The 18,787-nt window shown below is 45.7% G+C and overlaps 1 protein-coding gene across 1 annotated transcript in view; it reads left to right on the forward strand.

Annotated features, from left to right (window-relative positions):
- LOC112246661 (nipped-B-like protein A) overlaps nucleotides 1-18,787 on the forward strand; it is a 48,104-nt gene that overhangs the window by 17,974 nt on the left and 11,343 nt on the right. The window contains exons 20-35 of the mRNA XM_042320281.1: nucleotides 1,952-2,032; nucleotides 2,392-2,492; nucleotides 3,088-3,220; nucleotides 5,111-5,193; nucleotides 5,335-5,470; nucleotides 9,332-9,475; nucleotides 9,643-9,729; nucleotides 9,873-10,099; nucleotides 12,337-12,439; nucleotides 14,857-14,955; nucleotides 15,165-15,311; nucleotides 15,605-15,739; nucleotides 16,485-16,583; nucleotides 16,711-16,764; nucleotides 16,883-16,991; nucleotides 17,420-17,550. Of these exons, the coding sequence (XP_042176215.1) occupies nucleotides 1,952-2,032; nucleotides 2,392-2,492; nucleotides 3,088-3,220; nucleotides 5,111-5,193; nucleotides 5,335-5,470; nucleotides 9,332-9,475; nucleotides 9,643-9,729; nucleotides 9,873-10,099; nucleotides 12,337-12,439; nucleotides 14,857-14,955; nucleotides 15,165-15,311; nucleotides 15,605-15,739; nucleotides 16,485-16,583; nucleotides 16,711-16,764; nucleotides 16,883-16,991; nucleotides 17,420-17,550 (1,869 nt within the window). The remainder of the gene's footprint in view (nucleotides 1-1,951; nucleotides 2,033-2,391; nucleotides 2,493-3,087; nucleotides 3,221-5,110; nucleotides 5,194-5,334; nucleotides 5,471-9,331; nucleotides 9,476-9,642; nucleotides 9,730-9,872; nucleotides 10,100-12,336; nucleotides 12,440-14,856; nucleotides 14,956-15,164; nucleotides 15,312-15,604; nucleotides 15,740-16,484; nucleotides 16,584-16,710; nucleotides 16,765-16,882; nucleotides 16,992-17,419; nucleotides 17,551-18,787) is intronic.

The raw sequence follows: 18,787 nt of genomic DNA on the forward strand, positions 1-18,787 counted from the left end.
GCTGTCTCCTCTCGCTCTCGCTGTCTCCTCTCTCTCGCTCTCGCTGTCTCCTCTCTCTCTCTCGCTCTCGCTGTCTCCTCTCTCTCTCTCGCTCTCGCTGTCTCCTCTCGCTCTCGCTCTCGCTGTCTCCTCTCGCTCTCGCTGTCTCCTCTCGCTGTCTCCTCTCGCTCTCGCTGTCTCCTCTCGCTCTCGCTGTCTCCTCTCGCTGTCTCCTCTCGCTCTCGCTGTCTCCTCTCGCTCTCGCTGTCTCCTCTCGCTCTCGCTGTCTCCTCTCGCTGTCTCCTCTCGCTCTCGCTCTCTCCTCTCGCTCTCGCTGTCTCCTCTCGCTGTCTCCTCTCGCTCTCGCTCTCTCCTCTCGCTCTCGCTGTCTCCTCTCGCTGTCTCCTCTCGCTCTCGCTCTCTCCTCTCGCTCTCGCTGTCTCCTCTCGCTGTCTCCTCTCGCTCTCGCTGTCTCCTCTCGCTCTCGCTGTCTCCTCTCGCTCTCGCTGTCTGCTCTCGCTCTCGCTGTCTCCTCTCGCTCTCACTGTCTCCTCTCTCTCTCTCGCTCTCACTGTCTCCTTTCTCTCTCGCTGTCTCCTCTCGCTCTCGCTGTCTCCTCTCGCTCTCGCTGTCTCCTCTCGCTCTCGCTGTCTCCTCTCGCTGTCTCCTCTCGCTGTCTCCTCTCGCTGTCTCCTCTCGCTGTCTCCTCTCGCTCTCGCTGTCTCCTCTCGCTCTCGCTGTCTCCTCTCGCTCTCGCTGTCTCCTCTCGCTCTCGCTGTCTCCTCTCGCTCTCGCTGTCTCCTCTCGCTCTCGCTGTCTCCTCTCGCTCTCGCTGTCTCCTCTCGCTCTCGCTGTCTCCTCTCGCTCTCGCTGTCTGCTCTCGCTCTCGCTGTCTCCTCTCGCTCTCGCTGTCTCCGCTCTCGCTGTCTCCGCTCTCTCGCTCTCGCTGTCTCCGCTCTCTCGCTCTCGCTGTCTCCGCTCTCTCGCTCTCGCTGTCTCCGCTCTCTCGCTGTCTCCGCTCTCTCCGCTCTCTCGCTCTCGCTGTCTCCGCTCTCTCGCTCTCGCTGTCTCCGCTCTCTCGCTCTCGCTGTCTCCGCTCTCTCGCTCTCGCTGTCTCCGCTCTCTCGCTCTCGCTGTCTCCGCTCTCTCGCTCTCGCTGTCTCCGCTCTCTCGCTCTCGCTGTCTCCGCTCTCTCGCTGTCTCCGCTCTCTCGCTCTCGCTGTCTCCGCTCTCTCGCTCTCGCTCTCGCTCTCTCCTCTCGCTCTCGCTCTCTCTCTCGCTCTCGCTCTCTCCTCTCGCTCTCGCTCTCTCCTCTCGCTCTCGCTCTCTCCTCTCGCTCTCGCTCTCTCCTCTCTCTCTCGCTCTCGCTCTCGCTGTCTCCTCTCTCTCTCGCTCTCGCTGTCTCCTCGCTCTCGCTGTCTCCTCTCGCTCTCGCTCTCGCTCTCTCTCTCTCTCTCGCTCTCTCCTCTCTCTCTCGCTCTCGCTCTCGCTCTCTCCTCTCTCTCTCGCTCTCGCTCTCTCCTCTCTCTCTCGCTCTCGCTCTCTCCTCTCTCTCTCGCTCTCTCCTCTCGCTCTCGCTCTCTCCTCTCGCTCTCGCTCTCTCCTCTCTCTCTCGCTCTCGCTCTCACCTCTCTCTCTCTCGCTCTCTCCTCTCTCTCTCGCTCTCGCTGTCTCCTCGCTCTCGCTGTCTCCTCTCTCTCTCGCTCTCGCTGTCTCCTCGCTCTCGCTGTCTCCTCGCTCTCGCTGTCTCCTCTCGCTCTCGCTGTCTCCTCTCGCTCTCGCTGTCTCCGCTCTCTCGCTCTCGCTCTCCCGCTCTCTCTCGCTCTCCCCGCTGTCTCCTCTCTCTCGCTCTCCCCGCTGTCTCCCCTCTCCGCTCTCTCCCGCTGTCTCCTCTCTCGCTCTCTCCCCGCTGTCTCCTCTCTCGCTCTCTCCCCGCTGTCTCCCCTCTCGCTCTCTCCCCGCTGTCTCGTAGATCTCCTCAATGGGCATCACCCCATTCTTTGTGGAGAGTGTCAGTGAGCTGCAGCTGTGTGCCATCAAGCTGGTGACGGCGGTAAGTGTTCCCTTCCAAGGCTCCAGAGTGAGAATTTTATATTTTTTTTATTGGTCGCATGGGTGTGAGCTGTAAATTCTAGCAGGTCATTTTGTAGGCGGCTAAAAGCATGATTTATTCTAACAGTGTCAGATCAGGGTTTCCTAAACTCTGTCCTCAGGACTCCAAGGGGTGCACTTTGAGTTTTTTGGCCCTAGAACTACACAGCTGATTCAAATCAACTAATCATCAAGCTTTGATCATTTGACTCAGCTGTGTAGTGTTTGGGCAAAAACCAAAACGTGCAATCCTTGGAATCCAGAGTACAGAGTTTGGGTTACGCTGTGTCAGATTGACCTTAACCTTGTGTCCGTGGCTAGGTGTTCTCCCGCTATGAGAAGCACAGGCAGCTGATTCTGGAAGAGATCTTCACATCTCTGGCCAGACTGCCCACCAGCAAACGCAGTCTCCGCAACTTCAGGTAAATAGAACCATAACCAAGCCCATATAACATAGGAAGGAAAGGTGCTACAAAATCATGTCATTTATACATTTCCCCACTGTGTCAAATCTCACCGTTGCAGTTAAAGGGAATTTGTCTTGAAAGACTTGGGGTGTATTCACTAGGAAACAAACAGGACAAAACTGGGTGGGACATACCTGAACTTATAAGAAACGCTAAAAATGTTTTCGTTGCTAAGTGTTTTGCTACGGTGTGCACAAACGAATACACCCTCTGGTTAAATAAAGGGAGGAGTGCACTAAAGAATACACCCCCTGGTTAAATAAAGGGAGGAGTGCACTAATGAATACACCCTCTGGTTAAATAAAGGGAGTTGTTCACTAATGAATACACCCCCTGGTTAAATAAAGGGAGGAGTGGACTAATGAATACACCCTCTGGTTAAATAAAGGGAGGAGTGCACTAATGAATACACCCTCTTGTTAAATAAAGGGAGTTGTTCACTAATGAATACACCCCCTGGTTAAATAAAGGGAGGAGTGCACTAAAGAATACACCCCCTGGGAAAATAAATAAACAAATAACTCTGAAACGCTGTTGGTTGTTTGGGCAGGCTGAACAGCAGCGACAGGGACGGCGAGCCCATGTACATCCAAATGGTTACAGCCCTGGTGCTACAGCTCATTCAGTGTGTGGTACACCTCCCAAACGACCGCGACGGCATGGAGGACGAGTACGACAGCAAGGTACGCAGAGAAATGGTGTGATCGTGACCACTGTAAACTCGGGATAAAACAAGCTCACACAGTGATCTTTATTTAGGTCAGAGAAGTTGAAGCTCTAGGATGATGCTCGAGTTTCCGACTTGGGATTTCCGAGTTGTTTGACGTTTTTTTGTTGTTCCGGGGTTGTCTTGAATGCATCAAAACACACAGCCGCCACCAAATGTAACGCCATAGAGTTAGGAAGAGGGCCCAATTCAATGGCGCCACCAATGTCCAACTAGGCTTTGTGGAAGGTGTACAGTTGTGGCCAAAAGTTTTGAGAATGACAAATATTAATTTTGCATTTACTCCAGAATGTTATGAAGAGTGATCAGATGAATTGCAAAGTCCCTCTTTGCCATGCAAATAAACTGAATCCCCCCCCAAATATTTCCACTGCATTTCAGCCCTGCCACAAAAGGGCCAGCTGACATCATGTCAGTCATTCTCTCGTTAACACAGGTGTGAGTGTTGACGAGGACAAGGCTGGAGATCACTCTGTCATGATAATTGAGTTTGAATAAAAGACTGGAAGCTTCAAAAGTAGGGTGGTACTTGGAATCATAGTTCTTCCTCTGTCAACCATGGTTACCTGCAAGGAAACACGTGCTGTCATCATTGCTTTGCACAAAAAGGGCTTCACAGGCAAGGATATTGCTGCCAGTAAGATTGCACCTAAATTAACCATTTATCGGATTATCAAGAACTTCAAGAAGAGCGCTTCAATTGTTGTGAAGAAGGCTTCAGGGCACCCAAGAAAGTCCAGCAAGCGCCAAGACCGTCTCCTAAAGTTGATTCAGCTGCGGGATCGGGGCACCACCAGTACAGAGCTTGCTCAGGAATGGCAGCAGGCAGGTGTGAGTGCATCTGCACGCACAGTGAGGCGAAGACTTTTGTAGGATGGCCTGGTGTCAAGAAGGACAGCAAAGAAGCCACTTCTCTCCAGGAAAAACATCAGGGACAGACTGATATTCTGCAAAAGGTACAGGGATTGGACTGCTGAGGACTGGGGTAAAGTCATTTGCTCTGATGAATCCAAATTTTCAGATTGTTTGGGGCATCGGAAAAAAGCTTGTTCGGAAAAGACAAGGTGAGCGCTACCATCAGTCCTGTGTCATGCCAACAATAAAGCATCCTGAGACCATTCATGTGTGGGGTTGCTTCTCAGCCAAGGGAGGGGGCTCACTCACAATTTTGCCTAAGAACACAGCCATGAATAAAGAATAGTACCAACACATCCTCCGAGAGCTACTTCTCCCAACCATCCAGTAACAGTTTGGTGACGAACAATGCCTTTTCCAGCATGATGGAGCACCTTGCTATAAGGCATAACTAAGTGGCTCAGATAACAGAACATCGATATTTTGGGTCCATGGCCAGGAAACTCCCCAGACCTTAATCCCATTGAGAACTTGTCAATCCTCAAGAGGCGGGTGGACAAACAAAAACCCATTCTGACAAACTCCAAGCATTGATTATGCAAGAATGGGCTGCCATCAGTCAGGATGTGGCCCAGAAGTTAATTGACAGCATGCCAGGGCGGATTGCAGAGGTCTTGAAAAAGAAGGGTCAACACTGCACATATTGACTCTTTGCACCATCATCAATAAAATCTTTTGACATTTATGAAATGCTTGTAATTATACTTCAGTATTCCATAGTCAAATCTGACAAAAATATCTAAAAGACACTGAAGCAGCAAACTTTGGAAATTAGTATTTGTGTCATTCTCAAAACTTTTGACCACGACTGTACCCTCTCTAACACTATGGTCACAGATATATTTTTGAAACTGAGATTCTCAAAACTGAGTTTCCTAGTGAAGAGCATCCTTATTTTAACAATCTTCTGTAAATGTTTGATTTGTTCTAGGTAGATCAGGACTTGCTGATCACCAACAACTACGAGACGGCCATGAGGACGGCCCAGAACTTCCTCTCGGTGTTCCTCAAAAAGTAAGATTGTCTTTCATCTCCAGATAGTTTGTCCTCTCTTTGTTTGTATCTCCTCATGACCCCATCGGCTGTGTTTAGTGTAATGTCCACCTAACAGCCTCTCTCCCTCTTCTTTCTCTTTCTGTGTTTTGTCGTGGCCAGGTGTGGCAGTAAGCAGGGGAGCGAGGAGGACTACAGGCCTCTGTTTGAGAACTTTGTCCAGGACCTGCTCTCCACGGTCAACAAGCCAGAGTGGCCCGCTGCCGAGCTACTGTTGAGCCTGTTAGGCAGACTGCTGGTAAGTCCTGACTGGCTGCCTGTCTACTGTTAACTCAAAATGACATGACAAGGTTCCAGTTGAACAACGTTAACCTCTCTAGGGTATGGGGCAGCATTCGGAATTTTGGATGAAAAGCATGCCCAAATTAAACGGCCTGCTACTCGGGCCCAGAAGATATGATATGCATATAACTGGTAGATTTGGAATAGAAAACACTCTAAAGTTTCCAAAACTGTTAAAATAGTGTCTGTATAACAGAACTGATTTAGCAGGCGAACACCTGAGAAAAATCCATTCAGGAAGTAGTTTTTTTGGGGTTTTTGTAGTTTTCTATTCAATGCCATTACAGTATCCATTGACTTAGGACTCCATTTGCAGTTCCTATGCCTTCCACTAGATGTCAACAGTCTTTAGAAATCGTTTCAGGCTTGTATTCGTATAAATGAGGGAGTAAGACCAGTCTGAACGAGTGGACCCTAATGTGACACAGTTTTTTTCAGGCGCATGTGCATTTCTTGTTTACCTTTTATACTGACAACGTTATTTTCCGGTTGAAATAATATAGATAATTTAGGCTAAAAACAACCTAAGGATTGAATATAAACATCGTTTGACATGTTTCTATGAACTATACGGATACAATTTGGATTTTTTTGTCTGATTGTTTTGACTGAGTTTGAGCCTGTGGATTACTGAAGAAAACGCGCTAACAAAACGGAGGTTTTTGGATATAAAGAGACTTCATCGAACAAAAGGAACATTTATTGAGTAAATGAATGTCTTCTGATTGCCACCATATGAAGATCATCAAAGGTAAGGGATTAATTTTATCTCTATTTCTGAGTTTTGTAACGCTTCTGCTTGGCTGGTTACTGTTTGTAATAATTTGTCAACTGGGCTATGTTCTGGGCTAGGTATGTTCTGGGCTAGGTATGCTTTCGCCGAAAAGCATTTTATAAATATGACACTGTGGTTGGTTTAACAAGAAGTTAATCTTTAAACCTGTGTAAAATATGGTTTGTTTTCTGAATTTTTATAATGAGCATTTCTGTAATTGAATTTGGCGCTCTACAACCTCACTGGATGTTGGCCAGATGGGACGCTAGCGTCCCACATACCCTAGAGAGGTGAACTCCACCGTATTAGCGCAATACATGGTTGCCATTGCACTCAGGCCAGGTTCACCTACAACGAGAGACTTGCGCAGGCGCACTAATAAGCGTGATAGCACCGTAATAACAAATATAGTGATAGTTAAAACATGAACTTAACAACCTCCCACTTTAAAGACAAAATAAACATCAGCAAAGTATTTAAAGGTTTCAAGTATTATTTACATTACCAATTACAGATGGGTTGTGTGACAGTTTTTATTTGTATTTTTCAAGCTAACTGAGAGAATTTGTCAATAATAGCCACAGCGGTTTATATCCCCCGATACCACGACGGCCCTCAAAGATCTTCACTGGACTTTATGCACACTGGAAACCACATATCCTGAGGCTGCATTCATTGTAGCTGGGGATTTTAACAAAGCAAATTTGAGGAAAACTTATTTATTGTTGTACTCGCCCTGCTAAAACGCTCAACCATTCCTATACTACCTTCCAGACTGCATATCAGACCCTTCCCCGCCCTCCATTCGTCAAATCGGACCACGATTCTATCTTGCTCCTCCCCTCCTATTGGCAGAAACTCAAACAGGAAGCACCCGTGGTAAGGACGAATCAACGCTGGTCTGAACAATCGGAATCCACAATTCAAGATCGTTTTGGTCACACTGACTGGGATAAGTTCAGAGTAACTTCAGGAAATATCGACACAAACTAATTCACCGTATTGGTATATCAGGAAGTGCATAGGAGATGTTGTACCCACTGTGACTATTAAAACCTACCCCAACCAGAAACCGTGGATAGATGGGAGCCTTCACACACAACTGAAAGCGCGAACCACCGCATTTAACCAGGGCTAGAAGACTGGGAGTATAGAAGAATACAAACAGTGTAGTTATTCCCTCCGCAAAGCAATCAAGCATCGGTATAGGCACAAAGATGAGTCCCAGTTCAACGGCTCAGACACCAGACGTATGTGGCAGGGTCAACAGACAATCGGATTAGAAAATGAAATCCAGCCACGTCGCGGACTGTAAGGTGCATGTATTCAGTGCTTGTGACTAATACAATTTGATTTAGATTTTAATGGTAATTAATATTAATTCACATATATTCCCGTTAATTCCCACGGAAAGTTTCCACCTCCTGAATACTCCCTAAAATGTGCAACCCTACTTAATAGCAAGGGGATATCTGTAGGGACCACATCTGTTTCAATGTGACTCTTAGTCTGACACATTGTTGCTGGTATCTTGACTCTCTTGGTAGAATGGACGATTCTCTCATCTCCAAATTTGAAAACTCTTTTGCTTGGCGTGTCAATCATATTGTGTACGTCTTTCATATTTAGTTTACTGACATGGCTGTCAAGCCATTTCGCAGCACAAACTGTGCAGTACATGCAGTATAAATCACAGCTGATCCTAACGATTCAACTATAAAGATCTCAGTATCAGAAGCAGATTGGTTTGAAAACAGTGTAATGTTACACTGCTCAATCTCTGTGTTTACATTTTCCTCTGTTAGTTTAACTTCATTTTTACGAGGACAGTCTTCAACACAAACGGTAAGTGCTTTGACAAATAGCACTTTTTGATCTCCGTTCATATCTGTCCAGTGGATTTGTGCCTGGCAATGGCGCCCTCGTCTGGTTGTCTTGAGAACATGACTTGTTGGAGCCTTTTCTCTGCTGCTCAGTGTCATGCTGCGTCACTCACTTCCATTCCATCTGTTATCGGTGCGACAGACGTCTTATTCAACAGAAATTATTTTTTTAGTGCCCGACTAAATTGACGCAAAAGTCAGGAGAGTACAAGCAGTCAAAGCCAACTGTTTCTCCCTACCATCCAGACATGCAGTATCTAGCAACTTGAAAGCTAACACTGCATCCGGGAGAACCATCTCTTAACTTACATGAGCATCCGATTGTACCTCTGTTCGAGATCAATTATGTAGCCCGTCAACACAACCGAAATGTCTTTAGTAACACTGTCAAAAGTTTGAATATGTCTCGTAGGCACCGTCTTTCTCTTTTTAAGACCCACAGAATCCAGTGTCCTCATCAAAGTTCCCATACCGTCGTCCTTGTTCCAATCCTCAACGGATTTTCCCAGTGCTGTATCTCGCTCTTCCTTCGAGCGATAATAATACCACCACCACAATACCACTTGCCTTTTCTTGTCCAGATTCCAAGTTAATTTTCTAAACTTTTTTTAGAACCTCTTCTCGTCAAAGCGAGGTGCCACATTGGTACACAGAGGATGGTTAATAACTACAAAGTTATCTCAAAATGACACCACGACGAGGTTCCAGTTTAACAACGTTAACTCCACCTCATTAACACTATCCATGGTTGCCATTGCACTCAAGCCAGGTTCATCTACACCGACACTTTTTGCGCAGGCGCACTAATAAAAGTGATAGCTCTGTAATAACAGAAATACAGTGATACTTTAAACATTAACTTTACATCTACCGTAGATCATTCCATATGTACAATGTTGCTGGATTCGTTAGGCAGAATCCTATTGGTTGGTCTTGGAGTATTCACTCTACTTTCCCTGTCAAAAGGCAGTAACCACAAACGCAGTAATACTACTATGCTAGTCCAACTGTCTACTGTTCTGCTTGGTGCATCTACCTCATCAGAGTGGAGGCCCTGACCCATCACCTCTCTCTCCCGCCATCCCTTCTGCTCCTCACCCCCTTCTCTCTCTCCCTCCCTGCCTCCCTCTCTGTACCTCACTCACTCATTCACTCACAGGTGCACCAGTTCAGTAACAAGCAGACGGAGATGACCCTGAGGGTTGCCTCCCTGGACTATCTAGGCACGGTGGCCGCTCGCCTGCGCAAAGATGCCGTCACCAGCAAGATGGACCAGCGATCCATTGACCGCATCCTGAAAGAGGTAGGGATCAACATGACTGCTGTTTCTCAGCTCCTGCATTCAGAGGTGGACACGACTTGAAGGCGGCCAACCAATTAGGTTGGCGGGGGGGGGGGACAGAGGCGCGGGGGGAACAAACGCACAGAAGGGTTGGAACATTTGACATTTTTTTTCCTTTTCCCACACAGACCCAAGGTGACGACGAGACCCAGCAACTGCAGAAAGCCCTTCTGGACTACATGGAGGAGAACACAGAGACCGACCCTTCACTATTGGTCAGTTTGTGTCACACCACTACGTTCAATATTTTTTATTTTGATCAACTTTGAGATTATTTTTTTGGAAGGAATAGATGCTTAACAAATAATATATTAATGAGATATTTCCTTCTACTAACTGTGTACTTTGCTTTTGCCAGTTTGCCAGGAAGTTCTACATAGCGCAGTGGTTCCGCGACACCACCATAGAGACCGAGAAGACCATGAAGAGCCAGAAACGGGACCGGGAAGAGGACTCGTCGGACGGCCCTGGCCACCACGCCAAGGACATCGAGACCATTGGGGAGGTCATGCAGCGGGCCGAGGCACGCAAGAAGTTCCTCCGCAAGATCATAAAGACGGTCCCCTCCCATTTCACCACCCTGAGGTACTGCACGTCTGTGTGTCTGTCTGTCCCGAGGTATTTGGAAATAGTTTTTTAATACCCTCAGTACCGTTGAAACTGTTTCTAGCTCAATACATTTGACTATTTGTAGCTGCTTTTTAGATTAACCTGCAGTCAACTAGTGAAATATGTTAGGAGATAAATCAGATCCGTTCTTCAGTTCTCCTGTCACATTATCTTACATTCAGAGTATTTGAGCAGAGTTGTGTGGTTGGAAATCCCAGTCATCGCGTGCCACATCCTTTCCAACCCCTCCACTAACAACGCTCACAAGAAAATAAACTGCTGCTCCAAATTCACTCCATTCATTAAAATCCCAATTTAACCAACATCCATCTATTGTTGTGACTACCTGGATCTACCATTTTGGTTTAGAAGTATTGAAACCAAACCATATGATTTGAATGAAAAGTATTTGAATAAACAACATGAAAAGATGAATGTAAGAAGTGCACATCATTTCAAATAGGCTACATGTCATATTAAACAGCATATAAACACTGTAAATAGGTCAGGAGCCAGACAGGGAGCCTGAATGATTTAGGCTATATTATTTCAAGGCTATAACATACAAAGAAATACATTGAAGCATTTGCCAGTGACACAATATTCTGGTAGGGACATAAAGCATGCTGCATTAAAACATTTTGTTGTAGTCAATCATTATAGTAAATTATGCATTTAGGCTCTGAATTCATCTTTAGAAGCAGGAGTCTGGCCAGTCTGTGTCTTCAGGCTCGTGATGGTGCCTGGAGAGCCGGCCAGCAGTGGAGAGTATCCTCTCCACACTTGCAGAGCCACTGGGGATGATTAACACCCTTTGGGCCACTCTTGCCAGGCTGGGCAGGGATGTAGAGTTTATTTTTTTATTTTTTTATTTTTTTAATAAATAAGGTTTTTAGGCAAAATAACCCAATCAAACCGGAAAGCTCCTTGAACGTTGGAAAATGCGAGGCCTTTTGGGCCAAAGTCAGTTATGGCCTATAGTATTGATAATAGCATCAAAATTTTAGTTTAGAAATTCTTTGCTAGAATGACAATGCATGCTTTGTCAGGCATGTCCTGAGTTTGTGAATTGAGCGCTGCGGACGAGAATGCCGACGCTCCGGCCTTTGGGATCTCTCTCCAGCTCTGCTCCGCTCACATACTCTGTTTACATTGTAAATCTTACCGTAGTACAATCACAACAGTTGAGCCAGTCACGTGTTTGTTTGTAAATACAACAGGAGGAAGTAGAAGCAGGTGAGACCAGCTGTTTTGTGTGGTTTAATTGGCTAGTCATCTCAGCGTAGCGCCTGTTCTGCTGTTCCATCAGAAAAAAGCATGCATCATACGTTTGGTGTTCATTTGCACAATGTCTCTCGTTCACAAACTTGTAAATATCCAAACATGGGAGAAGGATGGTAATTATGATATGAACATCTGTATTCCTGCACAACCCTAGGTCAGACCACCCAGTGGAATAGTGTTAGTCATTGTAATTATATATGTATTATATTTGTAGAATATCTATTCATTTATGGATATAATTATATTCCGATGCTGAACCATCTCCGTAACAAGGCTGTTGTATAGCCTGATGTGAAGGATCAGCTGTCTGTAAATACTATTACTTACCCTCTTGCTCTTTTGCACCCCAGTATCTCTACTTGCACATCATCATCTGCACAACTATTACTCCAGTATTAATAATTGTCATTATTTTAGCCTCTATGGCCTATTTATTGCCTTTACCTCCCTACTCTTCTACATTTGCACACACTGTACATAAATAGAAAAATATTTTATTTTGTCTTATTGCCTGTACGTTTGTGTAACTCTGATTTTTGTCGCACTTTGCTTTATCTTGGCCAGGTCGCAATTGTAAATGAGAACTTGTTCTCAACTGGCCTACCTGGTTAAATAAAGATGTTCTCAACTGGCCTACCTGGTTAAATAAATATGTTCTCAACTGGCCTACCTGGTTAAATAAAGATGTTCTCAACTGGCCTACCTGGTTAAATAAAGATGTTCTCAACTGGCCTACCTGGTTAAATAAAGATGTTCTCAACTGGCCTACCTGGTTAAATAAAGATGTTCTCAACTGGCCTACCTGGTTAAATAAAGATGTTCTCAACTGGCCTACCTGGTTAAATAAAGGTGGAATAAAAAAGGAGATGGCCCCCAGCGGTTGATGTAAATCCTAAAACTGTTTTCCCCAACCGGTTCTGTGTTGGCAGAATGAACTCTGACACGGTGGACTACGACGACTCCTGTCTCATCGTCCGCTACTTAGCCTCCATGAGGCCGTTCGCCCAGAGCTTTGATATTTACTTAACCCAGGCAAGAAACCCACAAGCATGTTCTTTTTATTCATCTGCTTTGTTGCTTTCTGTTAATTTATTTACTTTATTTTGTGTTTGTTTTACTTGTATAGTGTTGTGGTTTTAAATAATGTTTGATTTGAAGCTGTTAAATGAACTCGGGGCCCATAATCAAAATGCGTCTCAGAGTTGGAGTATAGATCTAGTTTCCATCAGTTTCACCTTCTAGATCATAATGAATACCATTGTATGGGACAGAGGGTCGTACCTGATACCAGATTAGCTCTCCTTCTTGACGTTGCTCTGTCCTGCTAGGCAGTGAGTAACAATGAGCAACACCATGGCTTTTCTCTGACTCTCTTTCTCCATCTCCCTTTTTCTTTCTCTTCGCTCTCTCTTTCCATTACCCCACTCTCTCCATTACCCCCTCTCTCTCTTTCCATTACCCCACTCTCTCCATTACCCCCCTCTCTCTTTCCATTACCCCACTCTCTCCATTACCCCCCCCTCTCTTTCCATTACCCCCTCTCTCCATTACCCCCCTCTCTCTCTCCATTACCCCCCCCTCTCTCTTTCCATTACCCCACTCTCTCCATTACCCCCCCCCTCTCTCTCTTTCCATTACCCCACTCTCTCCATTACCCCCTCACTCTCTCCATTACCCCCTCTCACTTTCTCCATTACCCCCCTCTCTTTCCATTACCCCACTCCCTCCATTACCCCCTCTCTTTCCATTACCCCCTCTCTTTCCATTACCCCACTCTCTCCATTACCCCCTCTCTCTTTCCATTACCCCACTCTCCATTACCCCTCTCTCTTTCATTACCCCACTCTCTCCATTACCCCCTCTCTCTCTTTCCATTACCCCCTCTCTCTTTCCATTACCCCACTCTCTCCATTACCCCACTCTCTCCATTACCCCCTCTCTCTCTTTCCATTACCCCCCTCTCTCTCTTTCCATTACCCCTCTCTTTCCATTACCCCCCTCTCTCTCTCCATTACCCCACTCTCTCCATTACCCCCTCTCTCTTTCATTACCCCTCTCTCTTTCATTACCCCACTCTCTCCATTACCCCCCCTCTCTCTTTCCATTACCCCACTCTCTCCATTACCCCACTCTCTCTCTTTCCATTACCCCACTCTCTCCATTACCCCCCCTCTCTTTCCATTACCCCACTCTCTCCATTACCCCCCTCTCTCTTTCCATTACCCCACTCTCTCCATTACCCCCTCTCTCTCTTTCCATTACCCCACTCTCTCTCTTTCCATTACCCCTCTCTCTTTCATTACCCCACTCTCTCCATTACCCCCCTCTCTCTCTTTCCATTACCCCACTCTCTCCATTACCCCACTCTCTCTTTCCATTACCCCACTCTCTCCATTACCCCCTCTCTCTCTTTCCATTACCCCCCTCTCTCTCTTTCCATTACCCCACTCTCTCTCTTTCCATTACCCCCCCTCTCTCTCTTTCCATTACCCCACTCTCTCTCTTTCCATTACCCCCCTCTCTCTCTTTCCATTACCCCCTCTCTCTCTTTCCATTACCCCACTCTCTCTCTTTCCATTACCCCACTCGCTCCATTACCCCCCTCTCTCGCTCCATTACCCCCCTCTCTCTTTCCATTACCCCACTCTCTCCATTACCCCCCTCTCTTTCCATTACCCCACTCTCTCCATTACCCCCCCCTCTCTTTCCATTACCCCACTCTCTCCATTACCCCCTCTCTTTCCATTACCCCACTCTCTCCATTACCCCCCTCTCTCTTTCCATTACCCCACTCTCTCCATTACCCCCCCTCTCTCTCTTTCCATTACCCCACTCTTTCCATTACCCCCTCTCTCTCTTTCCATTACCCCACTCTTTCCATTACCCCCTCTCTCTCTTTCCATTACCTTCTCTCTCTCTTTTCATTACCCCTTCTCTCTCTCTTTTCATTACCCCCTCTCTCTCTTTTCATTACCCCCTCTCTCTCTTTCCATTACCCCCTCTCTCCATTACCCCCACTCTCTCTCTTTCCATTACCCTCTCTCTCTTTCCATTACCCCCTCTCTCTCTTTCCATTACCCCCCCTCTCTCTTTCCATTACCCCCTCTCTCTCTTTCCATTACCCCACTCTCTCCATTACCCCCTCTCTCTCTTTCCATTACCCTCTCTCTCTTTCCATTACCCCCTCTCTCTTTCCATTACCCCCCTCTCTCTCTTTCCATTACCCCACTCTCTCCATTACCCCCCCTCTCTCTCTTTCCATTACCCCACTCTCTCCATTACCCCCTCTCTCTCTTTCCATTACCCCCCTCTCTCTTTCCATTACCCCACTCTCTCCATTACCCCCCTCTCTCTCTCTCCATTACCCCCCCCTCTCTCTCTTTCCATTACCCCACTCTCTCCATTACCCCCCTCTCTCTCTTTCCATTACCCTCTTTCTCTCTCTCTAGATCTTGCGAGTCCTGGGGGAGAGTGCAATCGCTGTCCGGACAAAAGCCATGAAATGTCTGTCTGAGGTGGTTTCTGTGGATCCTAGCATTCTTTCCAGGGTAAGAGTGTATAATGTGTGACCAGTCTTGTCCTGTGGCAGTGTGAAAGCAACATCATATGTTTTTTTTGCTTTGTTTGTGTTCTATTTTTAAAACTTGACGGATGACATGGTGCGTTAACAATGGACGGGAATTAACAAAATACAAAAACATGTTTTTTTTTGTGTTGTGTTCCCTTTAACCTCGTTCTCCCCTGTCTGTGTGTGCAGTTGGACATGCAGCGCGGAGTGCATGGCCGTCTGATGGACAACTCCACCAGCGTGCGCGAGGCGGCCGTGGAGCTTCTGGGCCGCTTCGTGCTGAGCCGACCCCAGCTCACTGAGCAGTACTACGACATGCTTATCGAGAGGATTCTGGTGAGCCCCGAGCAACGCACACACCGCAACGCACAAGCCCCAAGTGTTTGAAAAAGCGATCTCAGCTGATGAGTGTTGCACTGGATTCCATCAATCCATTTGAGACTTTATGGATAGTTCACCTCATGTTCATGCACATTTGTTGTCTTCCACTGCCACCTATTGGCTAAATAAAAGCATTGCACCCACCACTGGCGCTCAGTTAAAAATGTACAGCCTTTTACTTTTTGAAGTTGTATACTTGAGATACGAGACGGTCAAGTAAGTTTCTGCATGCTCTATCTCTTCCTCAGGACACGGGCATCAGCGTGAGGAAGAGGGTGATTAAGATCCTGAGAGACATCTGTCTGGAGCAGCCCACCTTCAACAAGATTACAGAGATGTGTGTGAGGATGATCCGTCGAGTCAACGACGAGGAGGGCATTAAGGTACTGTTCTTATCATTAGGACCCAGAGTTGATCCTGACCAGGATCAAAACAACTACAGACCCTATTGTTTCTAGGCTTAAAGGTGCAAATGTGTAGAAATATATAAAACATTTTCACGTTTGTCTAATTTCAGTTTGTGACACAACAAGCGACGTGTTGTGTAGAGAATCATTATACCATCTAAACTGCTGTGAAATAAAAACATTTACACAGGATATGTATATTTTCTATAACCCAAAAAATATCGGGTTTTTTTTTCAGCTGTTTGAAGCTGATGTATATAAACAAAAGTAAAAAGAATCAAAAAATTGACTTACGGAGGGGAAGCATAGAAATATGGCACATAGAATGGATCTACCGCTTATCGGACTTACATTCAATGAGAATGACAGTTCTATGACTAACATTCCTATCTGGAATCAGTCATACACAAAACGCTATAATGGACCTTTTTTAAACTGCTGTATTGTCTGCTAGTTGAGTAGTTGTGTATTCTGAGAAGAAGCTGTCTACACAGTAGATTAGATTAGTTTATTAATCACATGCACAGCATAAGAATGTCACTGTTACCCTATGATGTATATCTGCGTCGGGGGAACAGTGAAGTTCTTATGCTCCCAACAGTGCAGGTAAAAAAGTCAATGAGACAATAATATACACACTTACCTCCTGTAAGAACTTGAAGCCTCATTGTCTCCATGTGTGACGTATTGACTCACCTGTGATTACTTGTCCCTATGACAGAAACTAGTCAACGAAACATTCCAGAAGCTGTGGTTCACCCCGACCCCGGCCCACGACAAAGACACTATGACCAGGAAGATTCTCAACATAACAGACGTGGTGAGTGCATCAAGTTAAACTCTAATCATTTCATGTGTTATTTACATTCGAGTCATCTGGTTTATTGTCCTCCATCCGACTGCATCTTGGATTGTGCGATCGTTAACATGCTCAATGTGTTTTGCAGGTCACGGCATGCAAAGACACGGGCTACGATTGGTTCGAGCAACTCCTTCAAAATGTAAGTCTTTTTTTCGACAAGTGCTGCCGCCTTGTCGTATTCACCAGAATGCATCTCTTCGAGTGCCGTTGGGGCTACAAACCTCCTTGTCTTTCTGCTCACTTCTCTCCTCTGTCAGCTGTTGAAAGTGGAGGAAGACGCTGCCTACAAACCGGCCCAGAAGGCTTGTGTGCAGCTCGTGGACAATCTTGTGGAGCACATCCTCAAATACGAGGAGTCTCTTACAGGTAACTTGCCTCAGTTTTGTTTTGACTTGTTTTCCCCCGCCAATTCCAGAGGACACTTTTTAAAAGGATAGATCACTGAAACTATCTAATCACTCATAAACAAATCTGTCAAAAAACCCATCACAGTTTTTGCTTTGTCCTGAAAGTGCTCTCCATCTTGAGAACTTGATTGCTGACGTGCACACTTTTTTTGGGTGATTGACCTCTGACATGCACACTTTTTTGGGTGATTGACCTCTGACATGCACACTTTGGGGGATATACCTCTGACATGCACCCTTTTTGAGGGGTTGTAATTAACAGTGGACTTACGAACAAAATACTAATATCTAGTTTTTGCGTGAACTATCCCTTTAACCCAGGGCTCTTAAACTGGCGGGCCCGTGAGTGGATTTCTTTAATGTAACGTGATTCTTGTCCCCTTTCAGAAAGTAAAGGGGTGAACTCCACCCGCCTGGTGTCCTGCATCACCACTCTCTTCCTGTTCAGCAAGATCCGGGCTCAGCTCATCGTCAAACACGCCATGACCATGCAACCCTACCTGACCACCAAGTGCAATGTGAGATTATCCCAAAGAGCCCTCGCCCCCCTATCAACCTATCAAATCAGAATCGCCTTTATTTGCCAAGTACGTTTGCATTTACCAATAATTTGACCTGGTAAAATGGTGCAGACCTCCAACATTTTATTTTTATTTAACTTGGCAAGTCAGTTAAGAACAAATTCTTATTTACAATGACTGCCTACACCGGCCAAACCCTAACCCAGACGACACTGGGCCAATCGTGATGGGACTCCCAATCACGGCCGGTTGTGATACAGCCTGGAATCGAATCGGGGTCTGTAGTGACGCCTCTAGCACTGAGATGCAGTGCCTTAGACCGCTGCACCACTTGGGAGGTAGAATAGGTCTATACAGAATATATATACAAAATAATGAACAAGTAATTTACATACAGTATATACTATAGAACAATTCCACATAATGGTACTGGTTGAAATGTTTGGATGGCTCTGTGGTGTTTATTGTAAAATGCACATTTCAGACCACAGTGTGAAGAAAGTCACCTCTAGTGTTGTGATTGCATCACAAGCTAGGTTTCCATCCAGTTGGCCACACATTTCCATGAATATATTCAAAAATATGCATAAAAATAACATGTTAATTTCCCCACCAGAGATGTTATGCGATGATGTGCGCGATTATGTAGGGCACATAAAAATAACCTGCGGTTAAATTCCCACATACCGATTTTAAATAAAAAAATACACACGTTAAATGGGGTTCGATAACATTTTCAACTCTACTGATGGTTTTGTCACTAAACATTTTGCGTTTAAATAGTGAATGTGCCCACTGTGGTATTGGCAGCTTCTCTCTAGCAAACAGCGTGCAGATACAGTGCAGGTATAGCCTACATGATGAGCAAGATTATTTTAACCAGAACGAGACCCTCGATATTAATTGAATGGAGCATCAAGCTCATCTTTCACCACCCTGTGAAGTTCATCAACTTATTTCATCAGTAGTAGTTTATTAAACTGCATGTTTTCCTGAGTCGTAGTGGGAGGACCACACAACATATAATCGCGTGACTCCCAAGTTTCACTTTGATATGATGGTTATTGTATCAATATTTGCACATAAAGGTGTTTCCACTGACATTTCTCTCATAATTAATTTTACTGACACGAAGATCCCGCCTTGTCTAGTGTGTTTTTGTTTTGTCGACATTTGGAAAGTTTACCGTTCAAATTTGCTGTTTCCATCAGGCCTGTCGTGACTTACATTTAAA

Source organism: Oncorhynchus tshawytscha, linkage group LG04, assembly GCF_018296145.1.
Source record: "Oncorhynchus tshawytscha isolate Ot180627B linkage group LG04, Otsh_v2.0, whole genome shotgun sequence".
Classification (NCBI taxonomy): Eukaryota; Metazoa; Chordata; class Actinopteri; order Salmoniformes; family Salmonidae; genus Oncorhynchus; species Oncorhynchus tshawytscha.